Consider the following 15,226-nt stretch of genomic DNA (forward strand, 5'->3'; position numbering starts at 1 on the left):
ATTGTTTTGATTTCAACCTAGATGTTCTAATTATTATTTGAAATTTAGAAGGGAGGTTGAAATACCAAACTGCAAGAAACAAGGTTTTCTTAGTCTTTGGAAGAAGGTTAAAACAGATGATTACCCCTTGATGATGCAGCTTTGAGATTACAGTGTATTTAATTTGAGAGTGACTTGTAAAAGGTAATTCATTTTTCATCTGAGTGCCTATGAATTTAAGCTTGATGTCTAAGAAAATCACACTTGGTTGAGCCATAGACTTTCTGGGGAACTTCAGCAGATGTGTACCAGTCTGGGTAAAAATAACATCTCAGATGTTAGCTGAACTGATGACAAAGAGCCAGCTGACTCTGACTCCAAGAGTCTCTGAGTCTAAGGACTATGTAAACGCTGAAAAAATTAGCCATATATCACATTTAATGTTATGATATAATGAATAAATTCGGGCATAACGTAGACTCAAACTTCAGTGAAATGAATTAAATGGATCTGTCTGTTCAGTTCAGTTCAGTCGCTCAGTTGTGTCCAACTCTTTGTGACCCCATGAACCACAGCACACCAGGCCTCCCTGTGGGTATATGCAAACATATACCAAACATGTACTGTTGGGTTCCACTCAGGAAACTGTCTATACAGTCTCTTTCTCATCAGTGTTTTATAGCACAGCTTATAAAAATACTTAGATAAAGTATTTTTTAACTCAGAGCTCCTTCATTTCACAAAAATATGTTTTCAATGACATTTCCTCATTGGGAATGGATTTATAGACTATCAGTTCAATCATGTCCCCACTTGAACAGCAAGAGGAAACAGCTGTAGATTTGAAGGCAGAAACATCTCTGGGTTTATAGATTTGTTCATCCAGCAGTCTCGCTGGGTGAACGTGAGCTGAGGGTCATGCCTCTGACAGTGGTTTCCAACCATGGACACACAGTAGGATTATCTGGCAAATCTGAGAAAGAGATCAGGCTTTGCCCATGACAACTATATCTGAATTTGCAATATCTTTGCAGACAATTTTAATGGGCATCTAACATGAAGAACTACTGCTCTATGGGAATCAATAAAGCTCTCATGAGTACATCTGATGTGAAAACTTCTCTGATATTTTCCTTAGGCTCTTTAGGGTACTACACCTGAAGTCAGAAAAAAAAAAAAAAGAGCACAATTGGAATGATTTGCCAGAAATCCATGCCAATGTCAACAATATAGCCAAATGCATAGATGAGTGACGGACTGACATGAACCAAATTTGAAATCAAGATTTCCCAGATTCAGCACTATTGAAAATTTGGGCCAGAATATTCTTTGTTATGGATAGTGCCCTGTGTATTGCAACATGTTTAACAACATCCCTGATCTCTACTCAATAGACAATAGTTACATAACCAAAATTTCTGTGTCTCCTGCAGGAAGAAGGCAAGGAGTGGGGAAACGGCATCTGGTTGAGAACCACAGCTCTAATATGAGAGAAAACCAAGTCACAGAAAAGCAGTGGACACCTGAATATGCTATCGTTAAGAATGCAAAATGAAACAGCACTAACAATATTGAGCTCAGTAGGCTGTGAGAAGCACACAGTGTAAAGTTTACTGAAGAAAAAATTACTTACATTATTATGTAAATTACTTGAAAATATGCAATCATCATTATTGTCAACATTATGGCCTAAAGCTATCTTGGCACAAGTGGTGATCAGAAACTTGCTTTAAAAAAAAAACTATTTGCCATGTTTATACCCATTTTATCCATAATTGTCAAGACGTGGAAGCAGCTAAAATGTCCTTCAGTAGCTGAATGGAGGAATAAACTGTGCTACATTCAGACGATGGAATATTATTCAGCACTAAGAGAAATGACTTATATAAAGCCACAGAAGAACATGGAAGAACCTTAAATGCATATGACTAAGTGAAAAAAGTCTGAAAAGATTACGTAACGTGTGATTCCAACTATATGACATTCTGGAAAAGGCAAAACTATGGCAACAGTAAGAGGACAGGCGGCTGCCACGGGTGGAGAGAGGAGGAGGAACGGGTGGAGCACAGGATTTCCAGGGCCGTGAAAGTATTCTGTTTTACACCATAGAGGCAGATGTGTGTCAGACACTTGTCTAAGCACACTGAATGTGCAACACCAAGCGTGAAGTCTCAGGTAAATTTTGGACTTTGGGGGATTATCATGCGTCAGTGTCGGCTCATTAATTGTAGCAAATGTACCACCTGGTACAGGAATTTGATAGTGAGGGAGGCTGTTTAGATGTTGGGGTGGGGGATATTTAGGAAATTTCTATTAATATATTTTCTGTTCAATTTTTCTCTGAACCTAAAGTTGCTCTAAAAAATAAAATCTATTAAAAATATACTAATTATAATGCTCTTCTTTATTACCTTGCTCTGGTCTTTTTCATTCCACAAATCAAACTAAAATGCTTCAGAATACAGTACAGGATTCATCATGAGTTTGCAGTTGCCCTATCTAACACTTGGATGATTGCAGTAATTCTAAACAGTTCATTCTAATTTGCACCCTTCAGGTTACTTATAGAGCTTATTTCTATTTTCCAAACCCTTGATCAAAGTCCTTTACTTTTTAATTCATTAATAATTAAAATGTCCCCTGTGTCAACAATGTGTACTGTACGAGGCCTTGGGTATATACTGGTCAAAAATGTCTTTAGAGGATTTTAATCATTCTCTGAACAAACACTGTAAGCCATCCATGTTCATCAGTGTGCTCAGCATGTGTATGCTTATGCAGGCTTTACTTTTTCAAGTGAAAGCAGAATTCAAATCAAATTATATTAGAGAGAAAAGCATTGCCAACCTTTTTCCAACAAATATTCCTATAGAGGAAATTTCCCTTTCAGTTCAGTTCAGTTCAGTTCAGTTGCTCAGTCGTGTCCGACTCTTTGCGACCTCATGAATCACAGCACGCCAGGCCTCCCTGTCCATCACCAACTCCTGGAGTTCACTCAAACTCATGTCCATCAAGTCAGTGATGCCATCCAGCCATCTTATCCTCTGTCATCCCCTTCTCCTCCTGCCCCCAATCCCTCCCAGCATCAGAGTCTTTTCCAATGAGTCAACTCTTCGCATGAGGTGGCCAAAGTACTGGAGTTTCAGCTTTGGCATCATTCCCTCCAAAGGTGAATGCTATTTTATTGTCAGTTACATTGTAAATATCTGAGAAATGGTCTTCTGACCAAGAATCCCAATATGATAATACTAGGCTTAGACATGGGCCTTCCTGGTGGCTCGGTGGTAAAGAACCACCTGCCAATGCAGGAGAAGCAAGTTCAATCCCTGGTGGAGGTGGGGTGGGAGTTGGGGTAGGGAATATCCCTTGGAGAAGAAAATGGCAACCCACTCCAGTATTCTTGCCTGGGAAATCCCATGGACACAGGAATCTGGCAGGCTACAATTCATGTGGTCGCAAGAGCTGGACACGACTGAGCGACTAAACCACCAGCACCACCACCACCACCAGGCTTATTCATTCCTAGTGAGCTTTTGATTTTATATCCTTAATATATGTCATCTCCCCATAAAGTAATTTAAAAACATAAACTATGGTAGCTAATCTTAAAATGAGAAAAAGATAAATTGAGTCTCAAAAATGTGGTAAAATTTCATGTTTTGTAAAATGTTACCTATTTAAACGCAAAGTCAGAAAAATATAATTCTTTTTTTTTTCCTAAAAGAAATGATAAAATAAGAATCTTTTGGGTGGAGATTATTCCCAGTACAGTGGGCATGAGCCTTCTGATTGGAAAAGACAGGTATCTACTAAATAACCAGTATTGCAAAAGACCATCTGTAATCCACAGTTCTCATTGAATCCCCAATCCAGTAGCCTGTTTAAATGATAACTTTTACATGTATGGAAATATTTGGCATATTAAAATCAATTGAACCAATTTAAAAAAAAACGTATTTCTATTTGCAGTGTCACCTGATCATATAAAATCGAGGTTACTCACAGTAGAAGCAGTTACTATCAGTAAATGGATTCAGGATGCCACATTAGGATTCATAAAGCCTATGAATTGGAGGATATTTTCTATCTATCCTTAAGGTGAATTTCTAGCTTTATTATAAAATTTAATTAAAAAATCTATATGTGCAAGTGACTTCATTTAAACTAGAATATCCTTATAAGCAGAAATTGAAAATTCATTAGTTATAGATATATCTCCTTAGAACTTTTCAGTTCAGTTCAGTTCAGTCGCTCAGTCATGTCTGACTCTTTGAGACCCCATGGACTGGTCATGCAAGGCCTCCCTGTCCATCACCAACTCCCGGAGTTTACTCAAACTCATGTCCATTGAGTCAGTGATACCACCCAACCATCGCATCCTCTGTCATCCCCTTCTCCTCCCGCCTTCAATCTTTCCCAAGAACTTTTCAGTGGGCATCAAATTCTAAGATTTAATTTTATATTAATTAAATAAAACACTGAGGGTTTTAAATATTCTGTAAAAATGAAAATGGACTATTATCCTGCTATGTACAATTAATCTGTGATAACTGTATTTTAACATATTTTTCCCCACATTTTATTTTATTTAGTTATTTTGGTTCCACTGTGTGGCATGTGCGATCTTAATTCCCTGATCAGGGATTGAACCCTTACCCTCTGCAGTCGAAGCACAGAGTCTTAACCACTGGACCTCTAGGCAAGTCCATCAACAGTTTATTCATTCTGTATAACTGAAAGTTTGTACCCTTTGATCACCATCTCCCCATTCCCTACTCTCAGCCCCTGGCAACCACCATTCTACTTTCTGCTTTTATAACAGGATTGCTTTTAACAGGACTATTTCGTTTAGGAAGACATGAATCAGAGAGTGTTACTTCATGTCTCTAGTTTCCTTTTTCAACAGTTCATTAAACGTATGAGAAATGGTGTGATGAGAAAGTAGTCTCTGTGGTGTTCCTTCCCAGAGTCCAAAGCCCCAGTCCAAATCAAGAGAAATATACCAGACAGATTTCAATTCAGGTACATTCTATAAAAGGCCTAACTACTCCCCCACAAAACTTTCTAGACCACCAAGGACAAGGGAAGTCTTGGAAAATGTCACAGTCAGAGCAGCCTAAGGAGGAATGACTGGCCTGTGACATGCTCTCTGTACTCCCTGAGTGGGATACTAGGAGAGAAAAAGAACGCTTGATTTAGGGAAAACCAAGGAAGCCTGAACACAGCATGGACTTTAGCCAATGTTCCTATACAGGCTCGCTAGCTGTGACAAAGGTACCAGCTAAAGTAAGATGTTACTAGCGAAAACTGAGTTTGATGTATATGGACCTTCTCTGTGCCATCTTCATCGTTCTGTACATCTAAAACTACTGTGAGATTAAAAGCTTATTTTTGAAAAACTGCTTTAGGATTTTAAAAATATGTGTGTGTTACTTAATCACGTCTGACCTTCGCGACTCCATGGACTGTAGTCCACCAAGCTCCTCTGTCCATGGAATTTTCCGGGCAAGAATACTGGAGTGGGTTGCCATTTCCTTCTCCAGGGGATCTTCTCAACCCAGGGATCAAACCTGGGTCTTCTGCATTGCAGGGAGATTCTTCATCATTTGAGCTATAGGGAAGTCTTTTAAAAATATAAGGAGCATTTCACAAAGCATTTCATAAATGCTATGAAATTATATCCTAGGATGATCTGATGGATGAGCTGATATATAGAGAAGTCTAATGAGAATGAAAATGCCACTGAATATACAAATTTTAAAAAGAACAATTTAGCAGAAGATTATATTTCATGATTTGAATAATCAAAAGAACAAAAATGAAAACAAAACAAAACCTTGGCTCAATATTTTTGAGAAGTTATTCTAATTTGAATTGAATTCCAACCATGACCTATGGTGACTGGGAAGGAAGCAGGATGATTTAGACTTTTTTTTTTAATTTTTGCTTTCCAGCAGTTTGAAGTATTTCAAATTAAAAATTCCAACACTCGAAGATTTACTTTTTATAAGAAATTTTCCCATTCTGTCAATGTCATCTTCTAAGGCTAACCAAAATTTTTTGTTCATTTTTATGTTCAAAACCCAAATAGAATGAGACCATGTTTTCTGTTTTTGCCATAATTTATGTACCAGCACAGCTAATAACTGCATGGTCAAACTTAGATTGGTCCACTGTCCTGTATTTAGAGTCCAGTTCTGAAACTATAAGTGCCTGTGTGAGATCTGCTTCAGATACTTGTGGCAAATATTTCTAAATATTACCACTATGCTTGAAGCAGTTCATGTTCCCTATTCCACTTTATGCCCTATTGAGAGAATGCTAAAATGCTTGCTATAATCTGAAAAAAAAAATGATGTTGCCTTCTTGAGGTTAGATTTAGAATATCCTAGAGAGAGACTACGGAGAAGGCAATGGCCCCCCACTCCAGTACTCTTGCCTGGAAAATCCCATGGACGGAGGAGCCTGGTAGGCTGCAGTCCATGGGGTCGCTAAGAGTCGGACACGACTGAGCGACTTCACTTTCACTTTTCACTTTCATGCATTGGAGAGGGAAATGGCAGCCCACTCCAGAGTTCCTGCCTGGAGAATCCCAGGGACGAGGGAGCCTGATGGGCTGCCGTCTATGGTGTCGCACAGAGTCGGACACGACTGAACCAACTTAGCAGCAGCAGCAGCAGAGAGAGACTAAGACTTATTTGAAGAACTTGGCAGTCTTGGATCAATGGTGTTATTATTTTTAAACTTTACTTTTGAAGACACTGATTTTTAGAGATAGACTAGAATGCAGAGTTCCTTGATGACAACTTTACTTAGAGAGTTACCTTAAGATTCTTTTAGAAGCGGTCATCAAAATCGACTACTGAGTTATTTCACCTCGCACAGAGCATCCTTGTCTTATAAAAAGAGATAATTCATGATTGTGGATAAAAGCCAAGGTTAAAATGAGGACATCTCTGCCATGAAGGAACTTTCCAGTCACCAATGAATTATATCGCTAAAATGTAAAACAAAAGGGGCTGGTAAATTATTAAAAACTCTCACAGCCAGATAATTCTCCTGTGAAATTAGCCCAAATAAAACATAAATGACAAGACAAATCCTGATTATGAGGTTAGTGAGGCACTCTGTGCCACAGGCTTGAATGCAAATCTGACTCCACCACCCACCATGTACTCATCTCTTGGTGGCAGATTCATCATCTGTGAAATAAAGGTAATTATTACTATTTACATCTCAATAATACTGGTACCTACTCACATAGTTTGGAGGATTAAATATCCTAGTATTCCGTAAAGTCCCATGCATAGCAACTGGCATATATAAGTACCTAACAAACATTTCCTATTATTAATACTGGATTTATTATTAAAACTTAAAGTTAGGAAAATGAGCCATGAGTTATGATACACTGTAAAGGTAATTCTACAGAGTAATATGTCTAATATACAGTCAAAATCTATAACTATCTGAGGCTAATAGAAAAGATTAAAACAATAAATACAGCTGGTCTTCCTTTTTGACATCCTTGAATTTAACCAATGATGAATGGAAAATATTTTTTTTAATATGCCAGAAAGTTCCAAAAAGCAAAACTTGAATTTGCCACATGCCAGCAACTATTTTATAGCATTTACACTGACAATTATAGAGTTTATATTGTATTAGGTATTATAAGTAATTTAGAGATGATTTAAAGTATATGGAGGGATGTGTGTAAGGTTAAATACAACACTACACTGTTTTATATAAGAGACTGTGGGTCTTGGTCTCTACAGGAGTCCTGGGACCAATCCCCTCAGATACAGTGGATGACTGTAAATACATATGTTTCTTTACCCGTGACTGTAAATACATATGTTTCTTTACCCGTTAAATGAGGTAAAAAGTAACTGCCTATTTTTGTTACTTTAAACATCGTGTGTGCTTCCCAGGTGGTGCAGCGGTAAAGAATCTGCCCGCCAATGAAGGAGATACAAGAAACCTGGGTTCAGTCCCTGGACTGGGAAGATCCCCTGGAGTAGGAAATGGCAATTCACTCCAGTATTCTTGCCTGGGAAATCCCATGGACAGAGGAGCCTGGTGGGCTACTACAGTCCATGGGGTCGCAAAGAGTCGGACATGACCAACACACACACACACACACACACACAATGCAACATAAACACTCTGTGTGGCATACTGTTGCTGTTTGTTATGAGTCAAAATTGTGTTCCTCTGAAATTCATATGATGAATTCCTAACCCCCCATACCTCAGAATGTAACCTTATTTGGAGACGGGGCATTTGTAGAGGTAGGCAAACTAAAAATGAGGACGCTAACCCAATGTGACGGGGGTCCTTCAGAAAGGGAAATCTGAGCAGCAGACGTGGACAGACACCAGGTAAAGATGAAGGCCGTGGCTGGGGTGACGCTTCTACAAACCCGGATGACCAAAGACCACCAGCGCCCACCGGAGCTTAGAGGAACAGAGCTTCCTCACGGCCCTCAGGAGGAACCAGCCTCGCTGACAGCTTGATCTTGGACTTGAAGCCTCCAGAAACGAGAGACAATACGTTTTTGCTGTTTAAGCCACTCAGTTCATGGTACTTTGTTATGGCAGCCCTAGCAAATGAATGCATATACTTTAAAATTTTTTATTGTCTTATAGAATACTTAGAGCAGGTAGATTTATGGAAAATAAATGTATTAATTTCCAAGGAAAGTAGCACATTTAAGAACTCCATTACTTCAAAGGTGTTGGGCTTAAAAATCTAATGTGTCCGAACTAGCATAGATAAAATTTGAGATCCATATTGCGGTCATAATGAGAAATTTTTAGAACAATAGCGATGGGTGTAACAGGTATCCCAAGATTTCAAGATGTGAGCCACTGAATAGCTCCCAAATTGCAACCGAATAAATGTATTTTTTGGTTTAAAAACTTAATGGAGAAGAAATTCAAAGGAGAGAAAATATTTCTGTATTTATCAAATTGAAGTTCACATTTAATATGTTCAGCAACATTTGACTTGTACTCATGTTGGTGCCATTTACTATTTAATTTAGATAAAAACTGTTACTTAGAATAGTTAAATAAATTTTCACATGCTCTTAATAAACTAGTGGTCCTCACCCCTAAAAGTTAATTCCATGCTATTTTGTTTTATGCGCCTCACATTTAGGATTTCTAGGGACAGCATTAAAAATCTGAAATGAATTTGAAGTGGTCTTGATGCTGCAGGACAGAAGTGCATAACGCAGGTCAAGTTATGTTTTCAAGAGATTCATTAGGAAACGACAACAGCATTTAGCATCTTCTATTCAGAGATGCAATGCCGCTTTAAAATAAACTTCATTTATGCATTGGGCACAATTCCATTTTGTGAGCAGAATCAGTTACTAGTGACCACTTTACATTTTATACAGCATGAAAAAACAGGGATAGAATAATACTTTTCTTTCAGCACTAACTCTGAAAGCTGATTCTATAATATAATATGGTTGTTTCAAAAAGTTTTTTTCCACCTGTTAATATCACTCAGAACTCCAAACAGAAATTCATCAATCTATTTTCAAAAAGACATTTTTAAAGCTAAGGAAGACTGCTTAAACATGCTAACAGGAGAACTCATAAAACAAATAATAGACTCTAAGATACAATTTACCTACAAATTGGGGGCGGCGCGGGGCGGGGTGGGGGGAAAGCACCAGAATGGAAACGAGAAAGCAAAAAACATAAGCAGCAGGACAGTGTGACTTATAAAACATTATTATTTTCCCCCTCTGATTCCACGGAGCCCTGAGTCTTGCGTGAGCAGGGAGCTGGGTGTGCAGCGGGAAGAGAGGCTGGCAGGGGTGTGCCCTGCGCGGGCCGCAGCTGCCACTGCCCACCTCCGGCGGCGGAGCTGGTCTCTTTCTGCAGGCGCTGGTCTCCTGCCTGGAGCCCGTGTTGGGACAGCCCAGGCCTGACTCAGCGCCCTCCCTGCGGCACTGATGCTTCTACAAAACACACAAAGCGCAGCTCTGCTTCTGCCCTGGTTCCGCTCGTTCCGGTGCAGGGAGGGTCCTCAAGGAGCGGGTGGGCTACGGTGTGGGTCCCCGCTGCCTCGCCTCTGCGGGAGCCCACGCCGCTGCCGCCACCATTCTGGGCTGGTAAGTGCGACTGCTGACAAAATTGTTACTATTATAGAAAAAAATGTGGCTCCTGGTTTTGCTTTAAAAATCTTTCTTTGAGATATCTTTGAAATGTTTGAATGGCAAGCAGATAATCATTAATGACACATAAACAGGCGGTTTCTTCCAGGACTTTTTGTTTCTGCGTACAATCCTATGCAGAAACTTGGCAGTCTCAATGAAACATAGTCAGTTGCCCTCTTCCTGGCACAAGGTCACTCACTCCTCAATGGTAAAAGTGTGTTCAGAGACCCTTTCTCTCTGTGATTCTAGTGCTTCAGAATGAGGGACTCTTCGAGCTAGACTGCACTTTAGAGATGATCTAATGTCTTTATGATATGAGAGAGTAAACTGATCTGGAGGAGTTAAGTGATTTGCTATGACCAACAGTGGTGTTATAATGATACTGTCCTAATTATAAGAAGAAGTCTATCATTAACTGAATTCTTCATACTCTACTGGCACAGTATTTGTTGTTGCTTAGTGACTAAGTCCTGTCCGACTCTTGCGACCCCATGGACTGTAGCCTGCCGGGCTCCTCTGTCCATGAGATTTCTCAGGCAAGAATACTGGAATGGGTTCTTCAGGGCATCTTCCTCACCCAGGGATCGAACTCACGTCTCCTGCATCGGCAGGTGGGTTCTTTACTGCTGAGCCACCGGAGAAGCCCTTGGCAGAGTACGAGTGAACCTAAAATCACAGTGTCCCTTCTTAACAGAGAAATCCCTTAGGTATCACTAAAAACTGGCCAGTGGATAGTCATATCTTACTTATTAATCCAAGATCTTTAGCTTAACTTCCTTTGGGTCTGTAATTTGATATTGTTGATCCTAACACTGAGCTATTACAATAAACAGTGTCCTCCAAACGAGCCTTACAAGAAATTACTGCAGAGGCAACAAATACCCATAACACAGGCAAACTACTTTCTCATGTTATTATCATTGTGGACACTGAGCAAATAATACAACTTTTACAAGCTGGTGGAGAAAACGGTGTCTTCGAACTTTTCTGTAAGACTGAAATAAATTACACCATCCTTATTAGAGACACCTTACATAATAGGAAATATATGCTGTAATTAAATATATATTCTCATATAATATTAGGAAATAAGAAAAACTGTTAGTTAAAAATGGAAGCTCCCAAGTTTGTGAAAATTACTCTGCATGAAAGTACTTTAAACCATATTACTCTTAATTTTCATCTCTTGTGCTTAAATTTTCTGCACTGCATTATCTCTTGACTATAAGTTTGATTTACCATTAAATATCAATAAAAATTTAAAACCTAAATAAGTATAATATAGGGTGATTCTTACCTTACATCAAAACTAAACAGAAATTACAGTTCCCACCCAAATTTACAGTAAAATATAGAAACATATTTAAGGAGGAGAGACATGCATTTATCTATAAATTGCAGACGGATTTTTCTATTATTCTAAACATTGTATGGGAAGCCCAGGGTCATTTGGGAAAAACAAAATATAAATCAGTCAACAGTTTGCTGCCTCCAGAAGCAAAACGAGTTGTATTGCACACGATTTGAGAATTTGAACCTGAATTTTCACATGTAATAATTTAATCTTAAGTTAGAAAATAATATCATTACTATTTTAAATAGCCATCACAGGAGGGAATGTTACTGTGTTAAAAAATATATATTACTTCCATTCCTGGCAGATGAACACAAACACCAGAGTGCTACTGAAATAAACCCGCAAGAAGCTCTGAGCGCAAACAGAGAACGTACCCACGCGCTCACACATCTGCCGCAAGTGGTGATTTTGAAATCCCCGTAGAGATCTTTGATAGCCCCGGTTGTGAAGAAGCCTTCCACCATCAGCAGAATGCCGTACACAAAGAAGGCAGCTGCAATTCCGTAGATGACATACTTGAAGATGTCAATCCTGGAAGGAAAGACCAAATGATTTAGTTCAACAACTCTTCACAGCTCATCTGATCCAGAGCAGTGGACGCCCACGTGCGCAGGGCCCTTTGGAAGGAAAGCTACAGAATATTTATGTTCATGATGAAGGTTGGATTTTTTAAACATTTTTGCTTTATATGCCTAGAGCTTGTACATTTCCTTCTGCCACTTCCAGGATTTGTTGGCTTCTCATGTTTTTAAGTTTTTCCTCTTCCACTGCACTGTCCCCTCTCCCCTGGTTCACACCAAGGTAGCCCTGGGTGAGCAGGGCATCCTACTGGACTTTGCTGGGATGAATTTGATAAGTAGGATAATTACCATATAATTTTTAAAAAATTATGACAAAATAGCAGATACAAAGGTTTAGGTATAAAACACTTGAGTTTTTAAGACATTATGACTTTACAAGAGGAAGAAAGCTTTATGGCTAACGATGCATTCATTTCTGATAAAGTAACAATCTCATATTTTTCTTATAGTTAATTGTAATTATGTTTTATTTCACACTTACTGTGATGGTTTCATCATTAATAGTTTCTGTTGACAATAATGAAAAAATTATGGTTTTATAGCTGTTATAATTTTGACAATTAAACTTTTAAGGCAGAATCACTAATGGAATATTATGTAATCCAAAATCACTGTAAATGGTGACTGCAGCCATGAAATTAAAAGATGCTTACTCCTTGGAAGAAAAGTTATGACCAACCTAGATAGCATATTCAAAAGCAGAGACATTACTTTGCCAACAAAGGTCCATCTAGTCAAAGTTATGGTTTTTCCAGTGGTCATGTATGGATGTGAGAGTTGGACTGTGAAGAAAGCTGAGCACCAAAGAATTGATGCTCTTGAACTGTAGTGTTGGACTGCACGGAAATCCAACCAGTCCATTCTAAAGGAGATCAGCCCTGGGTGTTCTTTGGAAGGAATGATGCTAAAGCTGAAAACTCCAGTACTCTGGCCACCTCATGCGAAGAGTTGACTCATTGGAAAAGACTCTGATGCTGGGAGGGATTGGGGGGCAGGAGGAAAAGGGGACGACAGAGGATGAGATGGCTGGATGGCATCACTGACTCGATGGACATGAGTTTGAGTGAACTCCTGGGAGCTGGTGATGGGCAGGGAGGCCTCGCATGCTGCGATTCATGGGGTCTCAAAGAGTTGGACGTGACTGAGCAACTGAACTGAACTGAGCCAAATTATAGAATAATTCCACAGAGAAATGAGAAAGTATTTTTTTCTCTTCTGACAGCTGAGTGCCCATGTATTCAAGGGGGAGAGAAATGTATATTGTCTATAAATTGCAGATGGATTTTGTTGTTATTGTTGTTCTAGATATTGTATGGGAACCCCCAAACCCTTTGGAAATGAAAAAATCATAAATTAATCAGTTTTTCTGCCTCTAGAACCCAAACTAGTAGTTGTGGAGCCATGGTATGAGGTGAGATATACATATTAGTTGCAGTTCTGTGTTTGTGGTCTTCATATCCATTTGAAAGAGATTTTTTTTTTTATTTCACTGGCCAAACTTGATTTTTACTCTCCTCAATAATTAAAGTGAGTGTAACAGATAGGGTGGCAAGAAATGAAGGACAGATGCTGTTGACTTTATACAAAGGGGGAAAGAGTGAATAGGAAGCTCGCTTACACTGATGGAGAGTTAGAAACTTTGGATGCTACGACAATATTAAAAAAAATATGTCATAGCATAAGTGAACTTGTTGCATGTAAATGAGCAAGAAGAGCTTGCTAATATTCAGTGTACCAGAGCGAAGGTTTAGTGACCGGTTCCCACTGTCTGAAAAATCTAAATATTCCATAGTTCTCTTTGTCATGGGCAATGAAACAGATGATGTGAACTGTATCAGCCCATCAAGCATGTGACACAATCTGAGGATTTCAACATTCAGATCCCGTTTGATATCACTAACACTTTGAAGAGTTTAGTTAAACCAAACTTGTATGGGTTTTTCCATACAATGCTTAGGTTAAAATGACCTATTTAAAAATATTTTTTAATTTTTATTTGAGAACGAATTCACATTTAAAAGAAAAGTTGCATAAAATGAATAGTACAAAAAATCCTGTAAACCCTTGATCTACTTTATGACATTTTCCCTCATTTACCTTGTGTTTTTCTCTTTTGGGATAATTTTATCTGAATGGAGAGAAATTCTCTGCAGTACAATGATTGATCTTAAGAAATATAATGTTGATAAAATAGACAGCCAGTGGGAATTTGCTATTTTAATCAGGGAGCTCAAACCTAGTGCTCTGTGATAAACTAGAGGGATGGGATGGGATGGGATGGAAGGTGGGAAGGAGACTCAAGAAGGAGGGGACATATGTATACCTATGGCTGAATCATGTTGATGCATGGCAGAAACCAAGAGAATATTATACAGCAATTATCCTCCAATTAAAATAAAATTTAAGAAATATAATGTTGATAGAGTACTTGCGTCAAATCTATAATTTGTATTCTAATTTTATTAACTGGACTGACCCATAGCATTTCCCCCTTGCAACGTGGGATCCAGTCCAGAGGCAAGTACTGCTTTCATTTGCCATGTTTCTCCCTAGTGTCCTTTAGCTCAGAACACATCCGCAGCCTGTCTTTGTCCTCGGGACATTAACGTTGCTGAGAAATACAACCCACTCCCTCCTTACTAAATTCACTATTCTTCATCTGGGGTTTGTCTGATGTATCCTCATGGTTAGGTTCAGATTATGCACAGGTGATAACTCTGTGCATCTGATACTACAAAATTAGTAGTGATGCTGATTTTTATCATTTAGTTGGTGATGTTTGATTTCTGTACTGACTTCTGAGGTTTTTTTCAAAACATCCTCTGCCTGTCTCTCAAAAGGATACATGGGATTGCTTTTAGTGCCTACCAGAATACTGCAGGGTAATTTTCTCTTCCCAAGATCTCTAACTCAAAACTATTTACACCATATAAGGCAAAATTCACTTTTTTTTTGCCACATAAAGTAATATTTATAGGTGTTAGGGATTAGGAATTTAGTGTATTTAGAATGAAGCATTTGTTTTTTAACCTATTGCAGTAGCCAAGATTGCTTTTTTTCCCTCTTGTAACAACTGTTGCCTGTAAAAACTTTTTCTAAGCATACAAATATTGGTAACTTTTAGAGATA

General features: G+C 38.7%; 1 protein-coding gene across 1 annotated transcript in view; it reads right to left on the reverse strand.

Annotated features, from left to right (window-relative positions):
• GPM6A (glycoprotein M6A) overlaps positions 1-15,226 on the reverse strand; it is a 247,145-nt gene that overhangs the window by 17,638 nt on the left and 214,281 nt on the right. The window contains exon 3 of the mRNA XM_052661403.1: positions 11,891-12,047. Coding sequence (XP_052517363.1) covers positions 11,891-12,047 — 157 coding nt within the window. The remainder of the gene's footprint in view (positions 1-11,890; positions 12,048-15,226) is intronic.

The sequence above is a fragment of the Budorcas taxicolor genome, chromosome 24, assembly GCF_023091745.1.
Source record: "Budorcas taxicolor isolate Tak-1 chromosome 24, Takin1.1, whole genome shotgun sequence".
NCBI classification, from domain to species: Eukaryota; Metazoa; Chordata; class Mammalia; order Artiodactyla; family Bovidae; genus Budorcas; species Budorcas taxicolor.